Source organism: Cynoglossus semilaevis, chromosome 7, assembly GCF_000523025.1.
Source record: "Cynoglossus semilaevis isolate Cse_v1.0 chromosome 7, Cse_v1.0, whole genome shotgun sequence".
In the NCBI taxonomy this organism is placed as follows: domain Eukaryota; kingdom Metazoa; phylum Chordata; class Actinopteri; order Pleuronectiformes; family Cynoglossidae; genus Cynoglossus; species Cynoglossus semilaevis.
In genome coordinates this window covers 6399175-6417423 of record NC_024313.1, presented here as the reverse complement: position 1 = coordinate 6417423, position 18249 = coordinate 6399175, and the positions used below count along the sequence as shown (strand labels likewise).

General features: G+C 43.4%; 1 protein-coding gene across 6 annotated transcripts in view; it reads right to left on the bottom strand.

Annotated features, from left to right (window-relative positions):
* Positions 1-18249, bottom strand: part of LOC103380950 (pleckstrin homology domain-containing family G member 1) — a 64054-nt gene that overhangs the window by 30720 nt on the left and 15085 nt on the right. For 5 of the 6 annotated variants that reach the window (XM_025056674.1, XM_025056673.1, XM_025056675.1 and 2 more), the window contains one exon: positions 17417-17539. In XM_025056674.1, coding sequence (XP_024912442.1) covers positions 17417-17539 — 123 coding nt within the window. Of the gene's footprint in view, positions 1-4055; positions 7154-17416; positions 17540-18249 lie in introns of those variants that run through there. The other variant, XM_017033749.2, reaches the window with a different exon arrangement.

Genomic DNA, 18249 nt, shown 5'->3' with positions numbered 1-18249 from the left:
CAAACAACACCCCCCCCCCCCCCCCCCCCGTCCACAGGGCTGAGATGCTGCACTGCTCATTGTTTCCCAGATCAGAGAAAGGTTGGACCAAATGAGGGAAGCGGGCCGTCTGAGGGGGGAGATAAGAGGGGACGGCTGAAAACAGCTGGGAACTTTTCAACCCCTTGATTGAAAGTCTCCTGTCTGTCCTACTGAAGACAGTGGTTTTAATTCACCAGATGTCCACATGTCCCATAAGGAGGACACACATGAGACAATGGGCCTTCAGTCTGGTCCACCAAAGCAAATATGTCAACTATTTGTCTTCCCCTTTTAAAGACAAGAACTGGTCCCATCAGCATGGGGTCCATGTGGAACCACCCCCTGGACAACCCAGACCCTGACCCCTCACTGCAGTGGTCTGGGGGTCCATTGATCTGCTGAGCCACTGAAGCCTCCCTCCACCTCCCCTCCACCCCCCCCCTCTGCCACCTCCACCTTTGTGACACACCATGTGTAATGAGCACCTTCAGTTTGTCAAACACACACACACACACACACACACACACACACACACACACACACACACACAGGGGTCGTCTTCAGTGTGACCTGTTGATGACACAGGAGCTGCAGTACAGACAGGAACACTGATCAAATTGATGTTTTATCTGGATTTTATTCGCCAAAAGTGAGCCTTCAGAAGGACGTGGCCTAAAAAAAAAACTAAAAAAAATCAGAGAGGATCAGAGGGGAATGTAATTAGAACTCCAACCATGATAATCCCCCTTGAGTAATAATAAAAATAATAACAATAATGTGTGTGTGTTTGAAATAGTTTGTTGGAAAAAGACAGAAATAGAGCAAAAATCCCAAAAAACAACCTTTGAGTTCATCTCACAGATGTTTGACACACACTGTATTTTGGCCTCATGTCATGACAAAATAAGACTATTGTTAATGTTAGCATGTTAGCATGTTAGCTCATCCTGTATGTCATTTCTCTGCCTGTCGCCATCTTTATCTGAGGTTAGCTTAGGTTAAGAAAAACAGAAGTGTGTTCAGTCTACTGGCTGGTTGCACAGTCCAACTGTCAACCTCACACACAGAGTTTAAGGAGGTCTCTGGGACGATGCAGCCTAAAAACAGCGTCCACTTCCCACCACTGGGCTAAAGATCATTTCCCTTTGGTACGCCACCCTCCTCCACTTGAGGAGATTACCCAATGTCCTTTCTTTTGAGGACCAAAAACAAGCTACAACAAGTGTTTAAATGTCCAGCCCAGAGACAACTGCCGTCTCCGACTGCCTCCCTGTAGAAGCAGAGTCGGAATTGATGGTTTTGTGGGGTTTTGTGGGGTTGCCAGGACGAGCGGGGGCCTGAGGTCTCTATGACGACAGCCCGGCATTCATCTCTGGGGCTGAGTGGCATGTGGAAGGACAGTGAGAGAGAGAGAGGGAGAGAGAGAGAGAGGGAGAGGGGAACAAGGAGAGGGGGAAGAAAATGCTTATTGTCAATAAACCACTTCATTCCTCATAACACTCAGCCAGTGCAAACACTGAGGCAGGGCAAAGGGTTCAGACAACACTCTATATGACTTTTACTGAAGCCACACTCACACTGCTGTGTTTCAACAGCGTTGTAAAGTCCACCTTAAGACAACGCGGCCACTTGAACATGTTTAGCGCGTGAGCAGAAGTAATCAGAAATAAAAAGCAGTCCCCGCTCACTTAGAGAGGGACGACAGGGAGGAGAGCTGCAGGCGGAGAGGTGGAGAACTCATTTCACGGTGTGTGTGTGTGTGTGTGTGTGTGTTTCAACCCAACGCTCAGTCGTCTTGACAGCGTCTTCATTTTCTCAGCTGTCTGCAGTTAAACCCAGGGAGTGTGTGTGTGTGTGTGTGTTTCTGTGGTGACACATGGAGGTTCGAGCTGAGACCAAATAGAAGGATCCAGACTCTGGGCCTGAAAGAGACTGTGACAAATGACCAGGGGCTGTGGTTTGGAGGGGTCGCTGGCACACAGCCCCCGCCCCCCCCACCCTTCTCCTCCTCCTCCCGCTCAGTGACCCTGACTTTCTTTGTCACTGCAGAGATGGATCGTGGACAGACACACTCTCTTTCTTCCAGCTCTTTTAAAGGCCTTTCTTCTCACCGTCTTGAGCTCTTTATTAAACTCTTAACACTCAGTTCTTCTCAATAACAGAAAATTAGGTTTGGAAAAAAAAGATAAAAAAAAAAAATCTCTGACAGTTGAGACATATTGGAAAAATTCATAATTATATTTTACTTGCCTGATAATTTTTATGTTCCTAAATGTTGTATTTTTTTTATTCTCAGGCCTGTTTCAGCTCTGTTAGATCTACAATATGTAATCAGTAAAATCATTTAATGATTTCGATTTTTTTTCCGCTCTTTAGATTTTACGAGATTTCCAGATTCCCGGTGGTATTCCCTCAGGCTGCAGTGGGCTGTTCAGGGCCAGGACAAGTCCAGGAATTCTTGTGTTCCAGCCAGTACTACAAATGGAGCAGCAGTGAGATCTGGGATGAGTGCAGAAAATCCCTCAGAAATGGTTTTTAAAAGATCTTTGGGAAACAAGGAACCAAAAGAAAACCATGGACGGTGACACAGAAGCAACTGCATCGATGGCAGCGGGAGCTGCTGGAAGTTTTTATGACGGGAGATAATGTTTGTGTGCAGCTACGCTGAGAAGTTGGCGTTGATATTAACAGGAGAAGAAAACAGAACGGATCGTCAGCAACAGGAAACCCAGAGCCAGGTTAGGAAGACGGAGAAAAACGGGTGTTTTGAAAGTTTTACGTCCAGATGGTGACAATCAGAAACAACCGGAACCTTCCTGCTGCTTCTCTTAATAAGATGAAATAAGAAGGAAATTAGGGCTTTGTGTGTGTGTGTGTGTGTAGAAGAATGTAGAGTAAGTGTACGCCGAGTGAGTACAAGAGCATGTGTGTCGGCGGATACACGGAGGAAACTGTGTTTGGCCTCAGATTAAAAACTCAGGACGAGGGTCTCGCTCCAGGAAAGGAGAGCAGCAGAGTGGAGACGCAGGGACTTTTCTAACGAGGGGACGTCAGTGGTCAAAACAAAAGCAGGAGTGCGATGTGAGTTAAAACATTTTCCATCTTCCAACACTGCTCAGTTTCACATCATGTACGGTCAAAAAACGAAACCCAATCAGTGAAAGTAAAACTTTCACCACAAGAATGTACATGTATCCCAGCAGTTTAGCACTGCCTCAACATGAACAATGTTGAACAGTTGTTGTTTTTTAACTGGGTTGTGATCACAGCATATCACAAATGATTTAAATTTATCCATGTTAGCTAAAGGTTAGCTACAGAATATCACAATAAATGTCAATATCAGTGAATCCAGAACTTTTTTTTTGCAGCTTCCCACTTTTGTAGATAAGACAATTATTTAGCACAGAAAAATAAAATGCATTTACCTCACTGTGCCCCCATGCAATGTCCTCCTAGAGGGGCTGGCCCCCAACTTTGGGAACCTCTGCTCTATATAATGTTACAGAACAACATCGAGTTTCATTCTTTTCCTCAGGATAGAGAAAGAAAAACAAGAGCACAGCGACGACACAGTCAGACCTGGTCTGTTTCCCTCAGATGCTCCAGTTGGAGAAGCAGGTCACACCACAGAGGAGACAACACACTCACACACACACACACATACATAAACACACTCACAAACAACTTCAGTCCTGACCAAAGTTCTCATGAGAATTTTACTTCTATTTAACTGAAAAATAAAAATAAAGAATCACAATCAAAGGTGAACTTGACCCCAAAGGTCACTGGATTTACAGACTCCAGACACGACTGCTGAACAGAAATATATATTCCCACTATTATCAACTGCTATCTCAGACATGATCTGGTCGTCTGGATGACTGAGCACAGGTGCTATTAAAGTCACACCAAATTGGAACTCCACGTCAACCCCCTACAATTATGATGAAATAAAGTGGCAGGTCAACAACGACCGTCCCATCGCTTCACCACGCAAACACAAAAGCAGCAGGAAAAAACCTGTCGCTCACCTTTAAAAACAGTATCTCCATCTTCATCCTTTCCTCAGCGTCTCATGTCCTCGTATCGTTTCACAGTTTAGATCCATGTCCTGGCGTCCACAAAGTTCACACACACACACACACACACACGCACACAGACCTTTACAAACAGTGACCCAGAGGAGACAGGGAGGCAGTGCTGCCCGCGGTCCACACCTCTACAGTATGAGGTCAGTGTGGAGAACAAGAGTGACACCGAGCAAAAAAAAAAGAGAGAGAGCGAGAGAGAGAGAGAGAGAGAACAGATGGAACCAAAATGCAGCGGAATTAACTGCCCACTGGGAGGGGAACAGGAGGAGGGGGAGGAGGGAGGAGGGGTGAGGAGCTTGCACATCGAAGGAGGCCACTTCCTGACCAATTACTGCTGCAAGAGTAATTTCTCCGTCCCTGTGTCCAACCAGACTCTCTCGTCCCTCGTCTCTGACTCTCTCCCTCCTCCCTTTCACTTTGCGGAGTGGCGTCGCGGTAAAGAACTGGAGAGCGTCCAGCCACGCAAGTCACAGACATCACAACAGCAAGAGGAGCTGTCGCTGGAACTGTGACTGTAACACACGGGGAGATGGGGGGCAACGGTGAGACTATGTGACGGCTGTGATTGGCAGGTGACAGCTGTGAGTGGGTGAGACACAGAGAGAGAGAGAGAGACTGAGAGAGAGAGAGGGAGAGAGAGAGGCTGATGCAGAGGAGGCGGGAAAATAGAGCAGTACAAGGACACGGCAGCTCCCATGACCTTCCTCCAAAATAAGTAATGATGATGAAGTGGGCCATGATGTACAGTATATAGAGCATCAGGCCCAGTCACACTCTAGGTCCTGTTGTTGGTCACTGCAGTTTTCTTTTACAAGTTATAATTAAAAAGCGACCACCGTCAGACTCCTTGTTCCCTCCACTCCTTCATCGTTAATTATTGACACTTTATTTGCTCCCTACTCAAACTTAAAAGAGTCTGAAGGAATGTGAATCGTCCGTTAAGCCTGAGGTAGATTGAAAAAAATGCATCATATCTGATTTAGGACCACATGTGAAATGATCAGATTTGTGTTGCCACAAATAATCACCTATGAACAAACACTTGGATTTGGCTCACGTGCCTCAGTTTCTAAACCAGTGTGTATGAGCAGAAACAGCCGGGTTCTCCCCGTGTGGTGACTGATTCACTCATTGTTCTTCATCAGGACACAGCAGGACAAAGGGAAGTCCCCTCTTCTACAGCCAGTGTCTGTTGTTCCTGCCTGGTGGTTCCTGGGATTGATGTGTTCTCACTGCCGTGGTTTTCACTGGTCTGAAAGTTTTCCAGGGAAAACAAAGCAGCACGTGGAGCCGGGCCAGTAACAGATGGGGGCGATAACTGACCTTTGAAAAGCCACCAAATTAAAATACTCTTAACTTAAAATAAAATGACCTACTTTTCCCTTAAAAACAGACAACTAACAGCAAAAGGAAGTCTAACTTTTAGCATATACTGAAGGTCAACCTTTTTTTGTGTGTGACCTACTGTAGCACTGACCGGTGAACACACAAACAAAGCCGATGTGGCCCAGTGAAGGGCTGCTCTTATCCTAAAGGTAGACAAACCCGGCAGCAGCAGGACAGGGCCCTTTGTAAGCCAACACCGTTCTTTGCACTTTAAAACACAGCACAGACAATGAGAGACGATAGCAGTGTCTCTGAGGAAAAACAAGCAGATAACCTTCCATCAACTAGACATTCTTATCTCATCTTCATTCCGCCTGGAGATTGAGGATGGGTGGAGTTCACGGGGAAGTGTCAGGTAGCTGTGCAGACGCTCACACTTGGAGAATATCGGTTTTCAGGCGACAAACTGTTGACGTTTTCTCAAAATAATATTGATAAATGTGACATGCACTGACAAACAAATAACAGTTTTGAATATGATAAATCACAGGGTACTTGTTGATTAATCATTACAGAGTATAATTAATTCAAATTAATCAACTTTTCCAAATATGATAAAAACAAATTCTCTGTATGTTTCTGGAACTGAGAGAGAAATAAATTTGTAGTTCTGATTGTTTTTGTCCTTTTAAGTTCATCATATAAAAACAAATAATGTTGGAATCAAATCATTAATAAACTTAATGAAGGAATTCAAATCATTTAATTATTTAACACATGAAACAATCTTCAACAGTAAGTGTCAGCGTCAGTCTAAAGCCTTATCCACAGAGTGATCCGTCCACAGTGTGTACATGTTTGTCAGCAGGTCGACATATTTTGACACAGAGATGTAAAAACTCCAGCTCTCTCCTCCGCTAACAACAGGAACCTCCAACTCCTCCACCCACACCAGCATTTCCTGTCCGCACTTAGTTGCTTGTTTACCGACGGGAATGTCAAACAGGATGTGACATCATCGAGCAGGTGAATCAGGCTCATGTGATGGCTTCATCACTGCAGCGTCACTTGACTTTTTTTTATCAGCCGTCCAAGGATTTCCTGGAGTTGTCTAACGGACGGCCCAGGAAATGTTAATGGCTGCAGAGCATTTGATTCTGTGTGTGACTAAAACAGCCACTCATCTGCCCGACATCTGCCTTCTCTATCGTTATTGTTGAAATTCTCTATTGAGGAACTTTTCAAAGCAAAAAAAAAAAAAAAAAATTTATAGCTTTAATACTATGTAATATTCTGAACCACATCTCCAGAGCAGATGGTGTTTAATCTGTGCTTTGTTTTAAACTTATTTATTCCTCAAATGTAGACATCAATGGCTCTAATACAAAAGGTCAGAGGTCAAATGAGTCCGAAAAGTAAATAATCTCAGAGGTTTCTCACACTTTGTGTCGACGAGTGGGAATAAAGATTATTATCTTTGGTTAATAACGTTGTGAAAAGTTGACGTTCTTGGACAAAGAAAGACCAAGAGCAGAAACCACTGCTGAATGTGCACGACCTTTGACTTTTGAACTGTTTCAAAAACTATACAATAACATACACAACAGCATCCCAGGCAGTGAGTGGTTCATCTACTGTGACGTCTGGTTTACCCCACTGACGTAAAGATCACGTATGAAAGAGGCCTGGGTTGGATTTGACTTCCACAATATGGGTCACATATGGGCCGAAAAAAAGAAGAAAAACCCATCAGTTTGTTGATCAGTTCGTCGGCCACGTCTATCTACAGGGAGAACGTGAACGGTCTTAGTGAATTACTAACTCACAGACACAGACATTACAATAACTCTTGTTGTGGTTTGAAGGGTGAGTGATGCGACTGTACCTCCCCCATGTTATGAATGTGAACGGCTGAATGAGTGAGTGCACGTGTTTGGCATCAAGACCGAAGATTTACATTAGAGTCAGGAACAGAAACCAGCTCCAGTCAGAAGCTGCAGCCAAAAGCACATTATTAGTCGGATTAAGACAAAGTAGAGCAGAGCAGAGCTGAGCTGCTGATGTGTGCGCCGACATACGGCTGAGTTTCCCGGGTGTGGGTGGGACGCAGAGGCAGGAGGGTGCGTTGGCAGGTTCCTTTGACCCGCGGAGCCTCTGTTTTTCCCTCATATTCACACTGGACTCACTCTCTGCCTTTCCCATGCCAGTGAAAACCCTGGAAGCCCGGCTCTCTCCGGCCCTCGTCTCGTCGGGGGACCCAACATGTCACATCACACAAAAGAAGCTGTGAAAGCCGTCCAACTCAAGCAGGGGCTATTATTTACAGTACCCCAAAAAAAGGTTGTCCTCCCTCCCTCACTGAGAGCGTCAGCCGTCTGTCTCCTGGAAATGTCTCTCCCAATTTGCGCCTCGTCCAATGTCTGTCTTTCATTTTTCTCACTGCTTTTCTCCTGCTTTCACCTTCCTTAAAGACATGTCTCTTTCTTCCTGCCCCTCTGAGCTCCCCAAACCCCCCCCTCATAGCCCCCCGGCCCACCTCTCCTCCTTTGCTATAGCACTATAAATAGTGGGTTTTGTAACCAGTAAGCCCAAAATTAAGAATAAGCTCCAAACTGAGGCTCAGTCGATCTTCATTGAGCCATTCAAAACAGCCGGGAAAATCCACAGGAGCTGTACACACACAAAACACAAAGAATCTGATACTCGCAGTACTACTTGCACCTAATAAGCTGTAACATAACATTAAAGCTCAGTACAAATACTTTTTAGGAATAAATCAGTTCCACAAGACCCCAGTGTTGAAAAGACACAAGAAACCGACGTGTTCGGCCTCACGTTACACATCAGACACTGACGTCAGTCAGTACAGATGAGGCCAGACTCCCGTTCCTACATTTAATTAGCTTAGCAACACGGCTCCAGCCCCACGGTCTGGATCCAATGATCTGTTGGCAGGACTGGGAGAGAGTCTCTGTCCCAGACTGCTGACTGCTGATTGGTCCAGTCGAAACGTGTTGTTGTGATCACAGGTCGACACCAGACCTGGACATATGAAGTTACCGAGGGACGAGATGGATTTTTGTGTCAGACCTGGACGACTCCGTCTCCTGTTTACAGCAAACACTGTTATAAGTGACAGGTCCTAACTAGGAGCAGATGTGGTGAAGAGGACGCAGGGCTCCACAGACTCAGCAGCACCCACTCACATTTTTGACATGCCACAGACACATTAAGGGAAAAATGGAAAATGCTCGAGGAGTGTTTCAGATCAGAATTAGCAAAAGGTCAGAATGAAACGATAAATATTACTTTACTACTACTAAACCCACACTCTGTGAGTAGGTGGACAAAACTAAAAGGATTTACTGTGTGTTTTCATGTGACTTCACAAGCTACATATACCTACAACAACCATGCATCACATTCCTGATGGATGTATCAGATCTGAACACTGATAATGTCACAGAAACGTTCAAACATTTTTCACCAACGGTGCTGTGAGACTCCGCAGCACTGGAGTTTGACACGGTTGTTATCAGCGGGTCACGATCAGCGGCTGATAATAATGTAAACTCCCTGTGTGCTGACACAGTAGGAATACTACGGTGGTGGAGCAGATCAGTATCACTGCATGTCTTTACATTTCTCTCTGCAGAGTTGTATTAGGTTTCATCCAAACGGTGCTGCTCATGTAGGCCATCAGTGACTGCAATAACAACACACACACACACAGTCAGTCAGTCCCAATGGAGCTGTAACAGAAATCGAGATCTGGGACGAGAAAGAATAAATCATAAGTCAATGAGACTTGCTGGAGGAAACACTTTTGTACTTTAATACTGCATGAATAAAACGGACTGATGAGGAGAGTGTACATGTCTGAGATGACAATCTGCCCGTTGTTGTGATGTGCACTGACGGAGAGTGAACAGTCGAGGGTGTCTGGCCTACATGCAGCCTGGTTAGTGAGGAATGGTGAAGGGAGGAGGGAGGAGGTGCCTTATTTTTAGCCTCGCTCCCCTGCGCACTTATCACCGGGATGTGATTCAGAGACGAGAATCTGAGTGGGTTCATAAAAAGACCTGGTGCTGGACGAACACTGACCACACAGAGATGTAGAAAGTAGAGACGTGGAGTGAAAGCTGAGGATATTTCACAGCAAAATGGACGAGAGAAAAAAAAATCATCATGTAGTTAAACAATCATCAAAAGTCGAATTAAAGAAACAACGACAGACTGAGACTAAGACAAACTTCTATAGGTTTTTAAACGTTCACATCAAACAGGAACTTGTGCATTCACTCACTCACACACACACACACACACACACACACACACACAAAGAGAGTGAACAAGAACCACACTCACACAGACGTACATGAGAGGCTATTTATACGACACTTCCTTTTATTTCAAACCACATCTGCTTAGGGCCAGGGGCACAATGGTCAGTCCATATAGATGACCACCCATTCACACACACACACACACAGTGGCCCGGCTACAAACCAGCGTTCAGAAACATCTACTGCTTTTGTTTAAGAGGCCAAAGAGACAAACGGGAGAAGTCGACGCCACCTGTTCCACAGATCCACATTCACACGCAACCTACATTACACACTCAAAAAAAAAAACATGAACGTCTGAATCCAAAGATGCTCAAACTCATTCACAACTTCCTCCACAAAAATCTGCACAACAGCAGATTTAAAGGCCCAGTGTGACAGTCGGAGTGAGTGCTGGAGACGACAGCTCAGTACAGCCGGTCTGGTTCAGGGCAGCCTCAGTCCAACAGGAAGTCAGTCGGAGGCCTTTAAGACGCCTCCTGACTGAACACAATGACCCCACACACAACCCCAGAATCGGTTCCAAACTTCATGAACGGGATTAAACCGATTGTTTAAGAGATCCATGCACTAAAGTCAGGATTGTAAAAATCCCTGCTCTTCTAAAAACACTGCTGTCCCTTCAGAGCCATTTACTCCCCAGTTATTTCCTATGAGGATGGGAGCTGCCCAGAACGGCCCCCGTGGGGTAAACAACCCAGATCATTATCGTCCCAACACTCAAAGAGCCAGCCACAGGGGTGCAGCTGTGGGGCAGAGCAGAAGAACAGGAAACCAGTATGGTTTTATTTTTAAACCACCAACCCAACAATCCCACCGCAGACTTTTGAAAAATTAGCTCAAGGTAAACAGAGAGTTGGAAGAAAAAACACACAATTACAGGCAGTTTACGACATCCCAGCAAGTTTTACTACTTCAGTTACTGAAGGGTTTGGTCGTCAAAACAGGCTGAACAAATACCATAGTAATATATATATATATAAAATATTTTTCCATGAAATACTCAAGACACTATTCTAATATTCTTTATCTACTTTACCAATAAATACACAATTATTTTTGTTAATATTATTTTTTATAATACCTTTTTCCTTTTGCTTCACTGGTTATTGGCTTATTTGTGCTGTTAGCAGATGTGAGCTGTTAGCAAGCAAGACATTTTCTATAAGTGAGGCTTTGGTGAATGAGGTTTTTTAGCTACTTTTGAAACTCAAGACAATCTACTTTATTAAGATTTGGGTGAAGGTGTGATGTCAAACAGCTGAAACCAACAGCACATAAACAGTAACTTAAGTATTACTTCTGTTGCTGTTATTGTTTTCTTCCTCCATGGTATGTGGAGCTAACATGTTAGCATGTTCATAGTAGACCTAACCTTGAATCTCATTTGTTGTTTAAAATGCTTCTTCTTGGTGTTTATGTGGCGGTAGTGTACTTCCTGTTGTTGCTCTAAAAAAAAAAATAAAAAAAATCAAGGCATATTTTTAACTTTTTGCTGGAGTTTGATTTTTTTTCTACTTATTGTTTTTTTCTTTCCTGTACAGGAAACAGCCATTTGACATCACTGCAAATAAATATTGTTTTTTCCTCCTTCTCCACAGGGGATTTTTCATCCAGTTGGAAGCAGCGCTGCAGACCTGGGACTCCAGCGTGGATTTGGACTGACATCTGAGCCAAACTCACAACAAAAACATGTTTGAGTGAAATGAGAGGAACACTTGTGCTGCAGTGAAAGGTTACGAAAGAGGTACTAAAACTATCAACATTCAATTTCACCATTTCAATAAAAACACTGTCAGTGTGGGAAGTTTTCCACATCAGTTAGCCCAGCGTGGAAAATGTGCTTCCACCTCATCTGAAACAGGTGTGGATGGTCTGGATGTGGGTGGGACGAGTCCAAAGCAACAGTTTGAAAACATCATGTAGCTCCATAAGACACCAACTGTCCAACTTCCTTCATTAATCCCCTGATTATCTGGGACAGACACTGCTGAATCCCCAACGTTGGCAGGGGCTTCCAGACGGGGGTTTCCCCAGCGAACGCTTCTCAACAATAAAAGGGTGGGGTGTGATGTGATGGGAGGGCGGAAAGTGAGAGGAACAGCTGCTGAGTGGGAGAATTGGATGAAGGGTGAGGGGACGGGGCAGAAAAGGAAAGCTGGAGGAAGGGGGTGTTTTTTCTCTTTTCTCTGTCACTGAAATAAATTACCTTAATGTCGGTGGCCTGTTCAGCCTATGCTATCGTTAAGCCACCACCACCCCCCTCCCTTAACCCTCACCCCAGGTCCTCCTCAAAACCTCCTTCTGCTCTCTATAGGTATAAACAAATTCAAAAGTGCACAAAGACGCCCCCTATAGCCATACTGCTCTCCTCAACGTACAGGATAAGAGAGGAGAGACCTGCACTGAGCGCCTGAAAACTTTTGACCATGTGCGTTTCACACTTTCGCAGCGTCACACACAGCTACGGCCTGAATTTTAACTGCTGTCGCTCAGAATGTGAGGAATCTGAGGACGGTGCTGACAGATCTGCTAAACACAGGGATGAAGATGACAGCCAGGAGCTGGAGGCCAGCCAGGTGTCGGTGTCGGTGTCGGTGTGTGACTGCAACGTGCAATAAAATAGAAAAATACTTGACAAATGAAGATATCAAAATTGAAGGGATGTGATTTCTCTAAGGAGTCGTACAGACGGAGGTCATCCTGGAGAGTTTCATCGGAATTATCTGTGAATTCTAGATCACAGCTTTAACAGATGCAGCTCTAAAAAAAATTTCTTTTTTTTAGTGGTGAGTAAAATCCAATCACCTGATGGTCACCACATCAGTTGAAAGTTTGATTTTCCATTCAATTATAACTCATTCTGACAGATGTTTTTTTTTCTTCTTCTCATGTTTTAAACGCCGATGTCGGTCATTATCAGGACGTGATGGAGATCCATGTCTCATCTTGTTAAATTTAACATGGAGGCCATGGTCTCCATCTGGTCCGTGACAGCATCTGTCTGCTGTGGAGGTTGTTCTGCCGGGGGTCTTTAGGGCTTTCTGTCTGAAAACAGCTGTGTCAGAGCCGTAAAAAAGATGTTGTAAGAGAAGGAGAGAGTGAAGCAAAGACACTGGTGGAGGGGCAGACAGCTACACAAACTTTAAACCTCTGGGGAGCAGCACACGTCAGGGGCATTTCACTTCACGTTACTGGGACCTTTTTGTGTCAAGTAGCATTTCACTTCACGTTACTGGGACCTTCGTCAAGCAGGATTTTTGTGTCAAGTGATTAAGAAAAAAATAAATATAAAAATTAAACATCAGTCCCAGACACTTTTAAGGATAGACAATGGAGATAATAATCTAATAATAATCAATAATTTAATAATATTTTCCAAAGGTGACTGGTCCTTTTAGAGCTCATTTAAATGTCACAGAAATGTCCAAATCCCAGAAAAAGAGCTTTTTCAACATACACAGAGACCAAGACAATCCAAACTGCTGCCCAACATAAATGCTTGACCTGCAGTCGCAAAACCAAAACTCCTTATTTTCTGTCTAACATATCCTGCTCTGAACTCTGAGATGATCATTTTTACATTTTTTTTTTCTAACCCTTCCCTGCCTAAATATTGGAACAGGAACATTTTAAACCTAAATCTCGAAGCTTAAAGCTCCATACGTTCCTGTCAGCAGCAGCAGCAGCGGCAGCAGCAGCAGCAGCAGCAGCAGCAGCAGCAGATCAGGTGACCTCATGTGTTATCATTAATGTTTTACTGCTGTGGTCATTAACAGGCCATAAAGCCACATATCTCTGTCCTCCTAAACTTTATGATGACTCTGATAAACCTGTTGATGGTAAGATCCTGGTATGGAGGCTACGATGGTACACACCACTGCACCAGTCGTGTCAACACCCGACAAACTGACCTGGTTCGACCCTCTCCAACGTCTACATTCAGCTGAGAAAATCAGAAAATAAAAAAAGACTTCAGTTTCACAACTGAAAGCTCAAAACAGAATTTATTTCGGGGGTATTTTTTTTATCTCACCAGGGAAACTCGTTAGTCTCTAATTTAATTTAGAGGCTTCAAAACGTCGCCTGCCATTTGCCAACTTCCTTACACAACACTTTATTTTAGTCAGAATTTAACAAGGTCCCATTCGCTCCTTCCTCCCCACCAGCGTCTTTGCTCATGTGCATTAAAATGAATGGCTGCCAGAAATAGTGCAGTGTGTGTGGGAAGGGAGGACAGAGACATAACAAAATCAGCCAGGACAGAAGCCAGCCACATATACGGGGCTTTGGGGAATACAGTGGGGAGGAAGGAGGCACACACTCACATTCTTGTCCAACCTGAAGTTGCTGGTGGCCTCATTACTCCTGGACCGAAGTGGAGCGAACACTCAAACGGCAGAATGTGCAGAGATGGAGGTCAGGGCGACAGGAGTCAAATGAAGTGGGTCATTAGTTTATTCATGGACAACAGACGGACGACTAATTCTCTGGAACCACAGTGAGACTCAGAGATTCTCAAATATCAATAGATGATTACGATAAGAGCCAGTGTTTACACAATTGTAGTCATGCTAAAAAATATGTCCAGTGTAAACAGAATTTTAAACATCATTATTCAACTACACAAATCAGAAAACCAGAGTCCAACATAAATCACAAGTCATTCAGTTTTAGACTCATTGGCGGCCAGTTTAGAAATCTAAAACTCTAACAACAATTCCATTCTGATACCATCAGCACAACGGTATATTTCTTTTCTCTGTGTGAAAAAGTGTGGCTTCTTCTTGATTTTTCACAGATCTTCCACAGTGAGATGACAATAACCAGTTCCTAGTTGAGAAAATCAAGTTTCCATCCACAGTAATACCTAATATTTATCTTAAAGCATGTTTAAAGAGTAACTTCCAAGTATTTCGTTCCCACTATGGCGTTCAACGACCTGATAAACTTAGCAAGGAATCTAACAGAGAGGCATGAAAATGTGATTGGTTGTCATGGGACATTCTGCGACTGTTGGCCACCTCTGACCCGGCCTGGCACTTGCCCTCCTCCCTGTCTTGTCTTTCCTCCCAGTAGGTGAGATCTTACGGATCACTGACAGTCCTGTTTCACTGACTAACATGATGAAGTGAGGACAGAAGGGACCAAGAAAAAACACGGACCCTGGGAACCTGAGCTTCAGCCCCTCATATGGACAAAAACATTGGTACTTTTATGACATGACCTAAACAAACCAGGTATACATATATGTATATATATATAAAGTATATACAGTATATATTTATATATATACTGTATATATATACATATATATATACATATATGTATATACATATATATGTATACATAGAGAGAGAGGGTTTTCTACAGAGTTAGCTTGTTAGCTTATGTTGTGTTAGCATTTAGGTTAGCTTCGAGGCCTAATCTTAGAAATTTGTCAGAGGGATTAAGTTGTTGAAATGGTGACTGTAAAATCTAAACACCATCCAACCCACAGACGTACAGTTGACACGGTGCTAAACTGGGACACTGAATAAACCACTGTGTTTACACGGCTCTGATTACACAGCTATAAGTCTCCATTAAACGTGGTGAATGAAACACATTCAGCCTTCTGTAATTATTATTAATGAGCTGGGTGTGTGTGTGTGTGTGTGTGTGTACACAGCCACTGTACAACATGAAGTAGTGCAGTAGTGAAGTGCATTCCCCTAAAGAGCTAATACTGCCACGATGCAGATTCCTCACATACTGGATTATAGGTATTTCAGTCTCACCATGACCCCTGACCCCATGACCCTCTTTGGCCTTTAGATTACACGGACGTAACCTGCAGGAGGCAGTGCAGTGGGAAGGACAAGTGCACGAGCAAACCCTCCGCTAAGACAGTATGAAACGTCTTCCAGTTCCGTTGTTAAAATCCTAATCGTTTGTTTTGGGTTTCTCTTTTGTGACTCATGGGAAATTTCTGAGGTGGTTTTGATCTGGGGAACTACAGTTTTATTTATTTTTGTAACATTTTCGTTTTCATTTAGCAACTCTTTGATAACCTAATGTGTTTAGAATTCCTTTGATTATTTGGTGGTTACTTTTAGCTCTGTTTACAAGCTCAAAGTAATGTTCACATGTCATTTTCTTTCTGTTTTTTTTCTTGGGAATAATATGTTATTCCATCGACTTTTGGTTCTTTTTTAGATTCAATGATATATTATTTATATATTATAATAATTTTGTCATTATTTATGCTAATTCATAGCTGTTTTAATTTTTTATATTCTGTACTTTGAGCCAAAATATCAGCAGTTTCAGCTTTCTTTTTGGCCAGACTTAAATCACGATTTTTAGTTTTTGTGTTTTTGTTTCTGTTTGGCTCATATTGTTAGACGGTGACTTAAATATCTTTTTTTTTTAGAAGCAGTTATAGAAATGTGATTGACAGGGGCCTAGGACAGGTTTTTGCATGTATAAAAAAACATCAGTCTGGTGTTTGGTAAAGAAAGTACAGAAGTATACATGTATAGAAACACAAAAGTTGAACCCTTACTGTTCATTCTAGATGCCAACACTGTAATCATCCCTTACAGAGGAAACTTCTTCATCCAGTGTTTAAGTCAGGAGGCCAAACTTTCCCTGTTTCATATCACAAACATTATAATTTGGGAAAACATGTTTTTAACACACATGTCTGACATGCTTTAAGTGGGGGTTAGGGACCTATAGAAGTCACATGATCAGACAAAAATGCAGTTGAATCATAGCTGGAATGCCTTTCTCTGAGGAACACATCTCTTTCTCACACACACACACTGTGTGTGTTATTAGATGCACAGAGTAATGGCTGTGACATACAGTACATAAGCCTACAGACATGCCTCATTGAACTTCTTAAGTAGCACACATGAAGCGTGCAGGGTTGTATTGAAGAGACTTGCATCAAACTGGGGTTCGTGTGATTTTCCCTGACAGCTGGGGTCAAATCCACCGTGCCCTCTGTATTCAATATGTCTCATTTAATCTACGCCATTTTCACTCATTCAAACCAGGAACACATGTATGAACTCTCACATACATACCTTAGATGACCCGCATTATTCTGATGCTAATGTTAACATTAATAACTTAACCCTGGCAGCACAAAAGGTTAAAATAAGAAAAAGATCACCTTAGAAAAAGTGTCAAATTAGTCAAATTAGCTAAGAGTATTACAGACTTATTGGAAATATAAAAAAAGAAATGATGAAATAAAACAATCTATAAGAAAAGGTCATTTTCTTATCATTTTTAAAGACAAATTGTGGGCCACATTAAGCCTTTCAACGTGCCAAGACTGGCCGTGGCCTGATGTTGGACACACCTGATTTAGAGCATGTCTTCTCTCTGTCAAATTCTATCAACTGCTCTTCAAACTGTAATCTCAACACTACAGTGAACCGTGACCTATGAATAGAAAGTTAGCACCGTAGCGCCGAATGGTGCTAACCCACACACTGCCCGTGTCAGCACACACACACACACACACACACACACACTCTTGGGACAGAGCAGGAAAAAAAAAAAGTCAAACATTGTTGACTTTATAAAGGAAGTTCTTTTTTCGCAGCCTGTCTCACAACAATCCAAAAATACCTGTGTTCAGCTGGGAGCAGGTCAGCGCACGTCTGTCTACAGCTGCGGTCTGGTCCACGGAGATAGGAGCTGCAGGTGAAGACGCTCTGATACACACACGCACACACACATGCAGGCAGGCACCTGAGTGGAACAGGAAACACATGGCGATATCCATCAACCCTTTTGTTCTGGGACATGGATGTTGCAGACAACGGCAGGGAAGACAAAGTGTTGATGCTGGAAATTATAGCAGGAAACAGCAGTCGGAGTTCGTCCACTCAGGCCGCAGGACAAAAGTTGTTCTAACAATAAGTTAGAATTTGCAGCTCTGTGAACTGTGACCCCGAGACTTCACGTGAAAAGCCGTGTTTTGCATCTTTAATCGTGGCAGCCGGTGAAGGAACAGACGACAGACATTATAATCTCCAACATTTGGCTCATGCGTTAGCTTTGCATAGATATGTTTGGCTAAATCTCCTCACTGGTCAACAACATTCCCCCGTTAAGTCGTGCGGTGCACGGGTATTTTGTGCACGCCATATCAGCGATGGAGCTAAATTTATAAAAGCTGCTCGTTAGCGACAGCTCACTTCCTTTTTCCTGCACGACAGGCAGGAAGAGTCATCCAGCTGCGCAGCTGCTGCAGTCATGGACGTCTGACTGAGACAGAACTGAGTGATGAAAGGTGTCGAGCTCTCATGTGTCTGCACAATCATTTCACTTATGTCGCCCTAAATCAGGGGTCGGCGACCCTTTTGTTCTCCGAGAGCTACTTTTCCTAAATAAAAATGACAGAGATCTGCCCGTTGTTGTGTAACATTTATTTCCGTAGCTCAAGTTGAACAAACAAA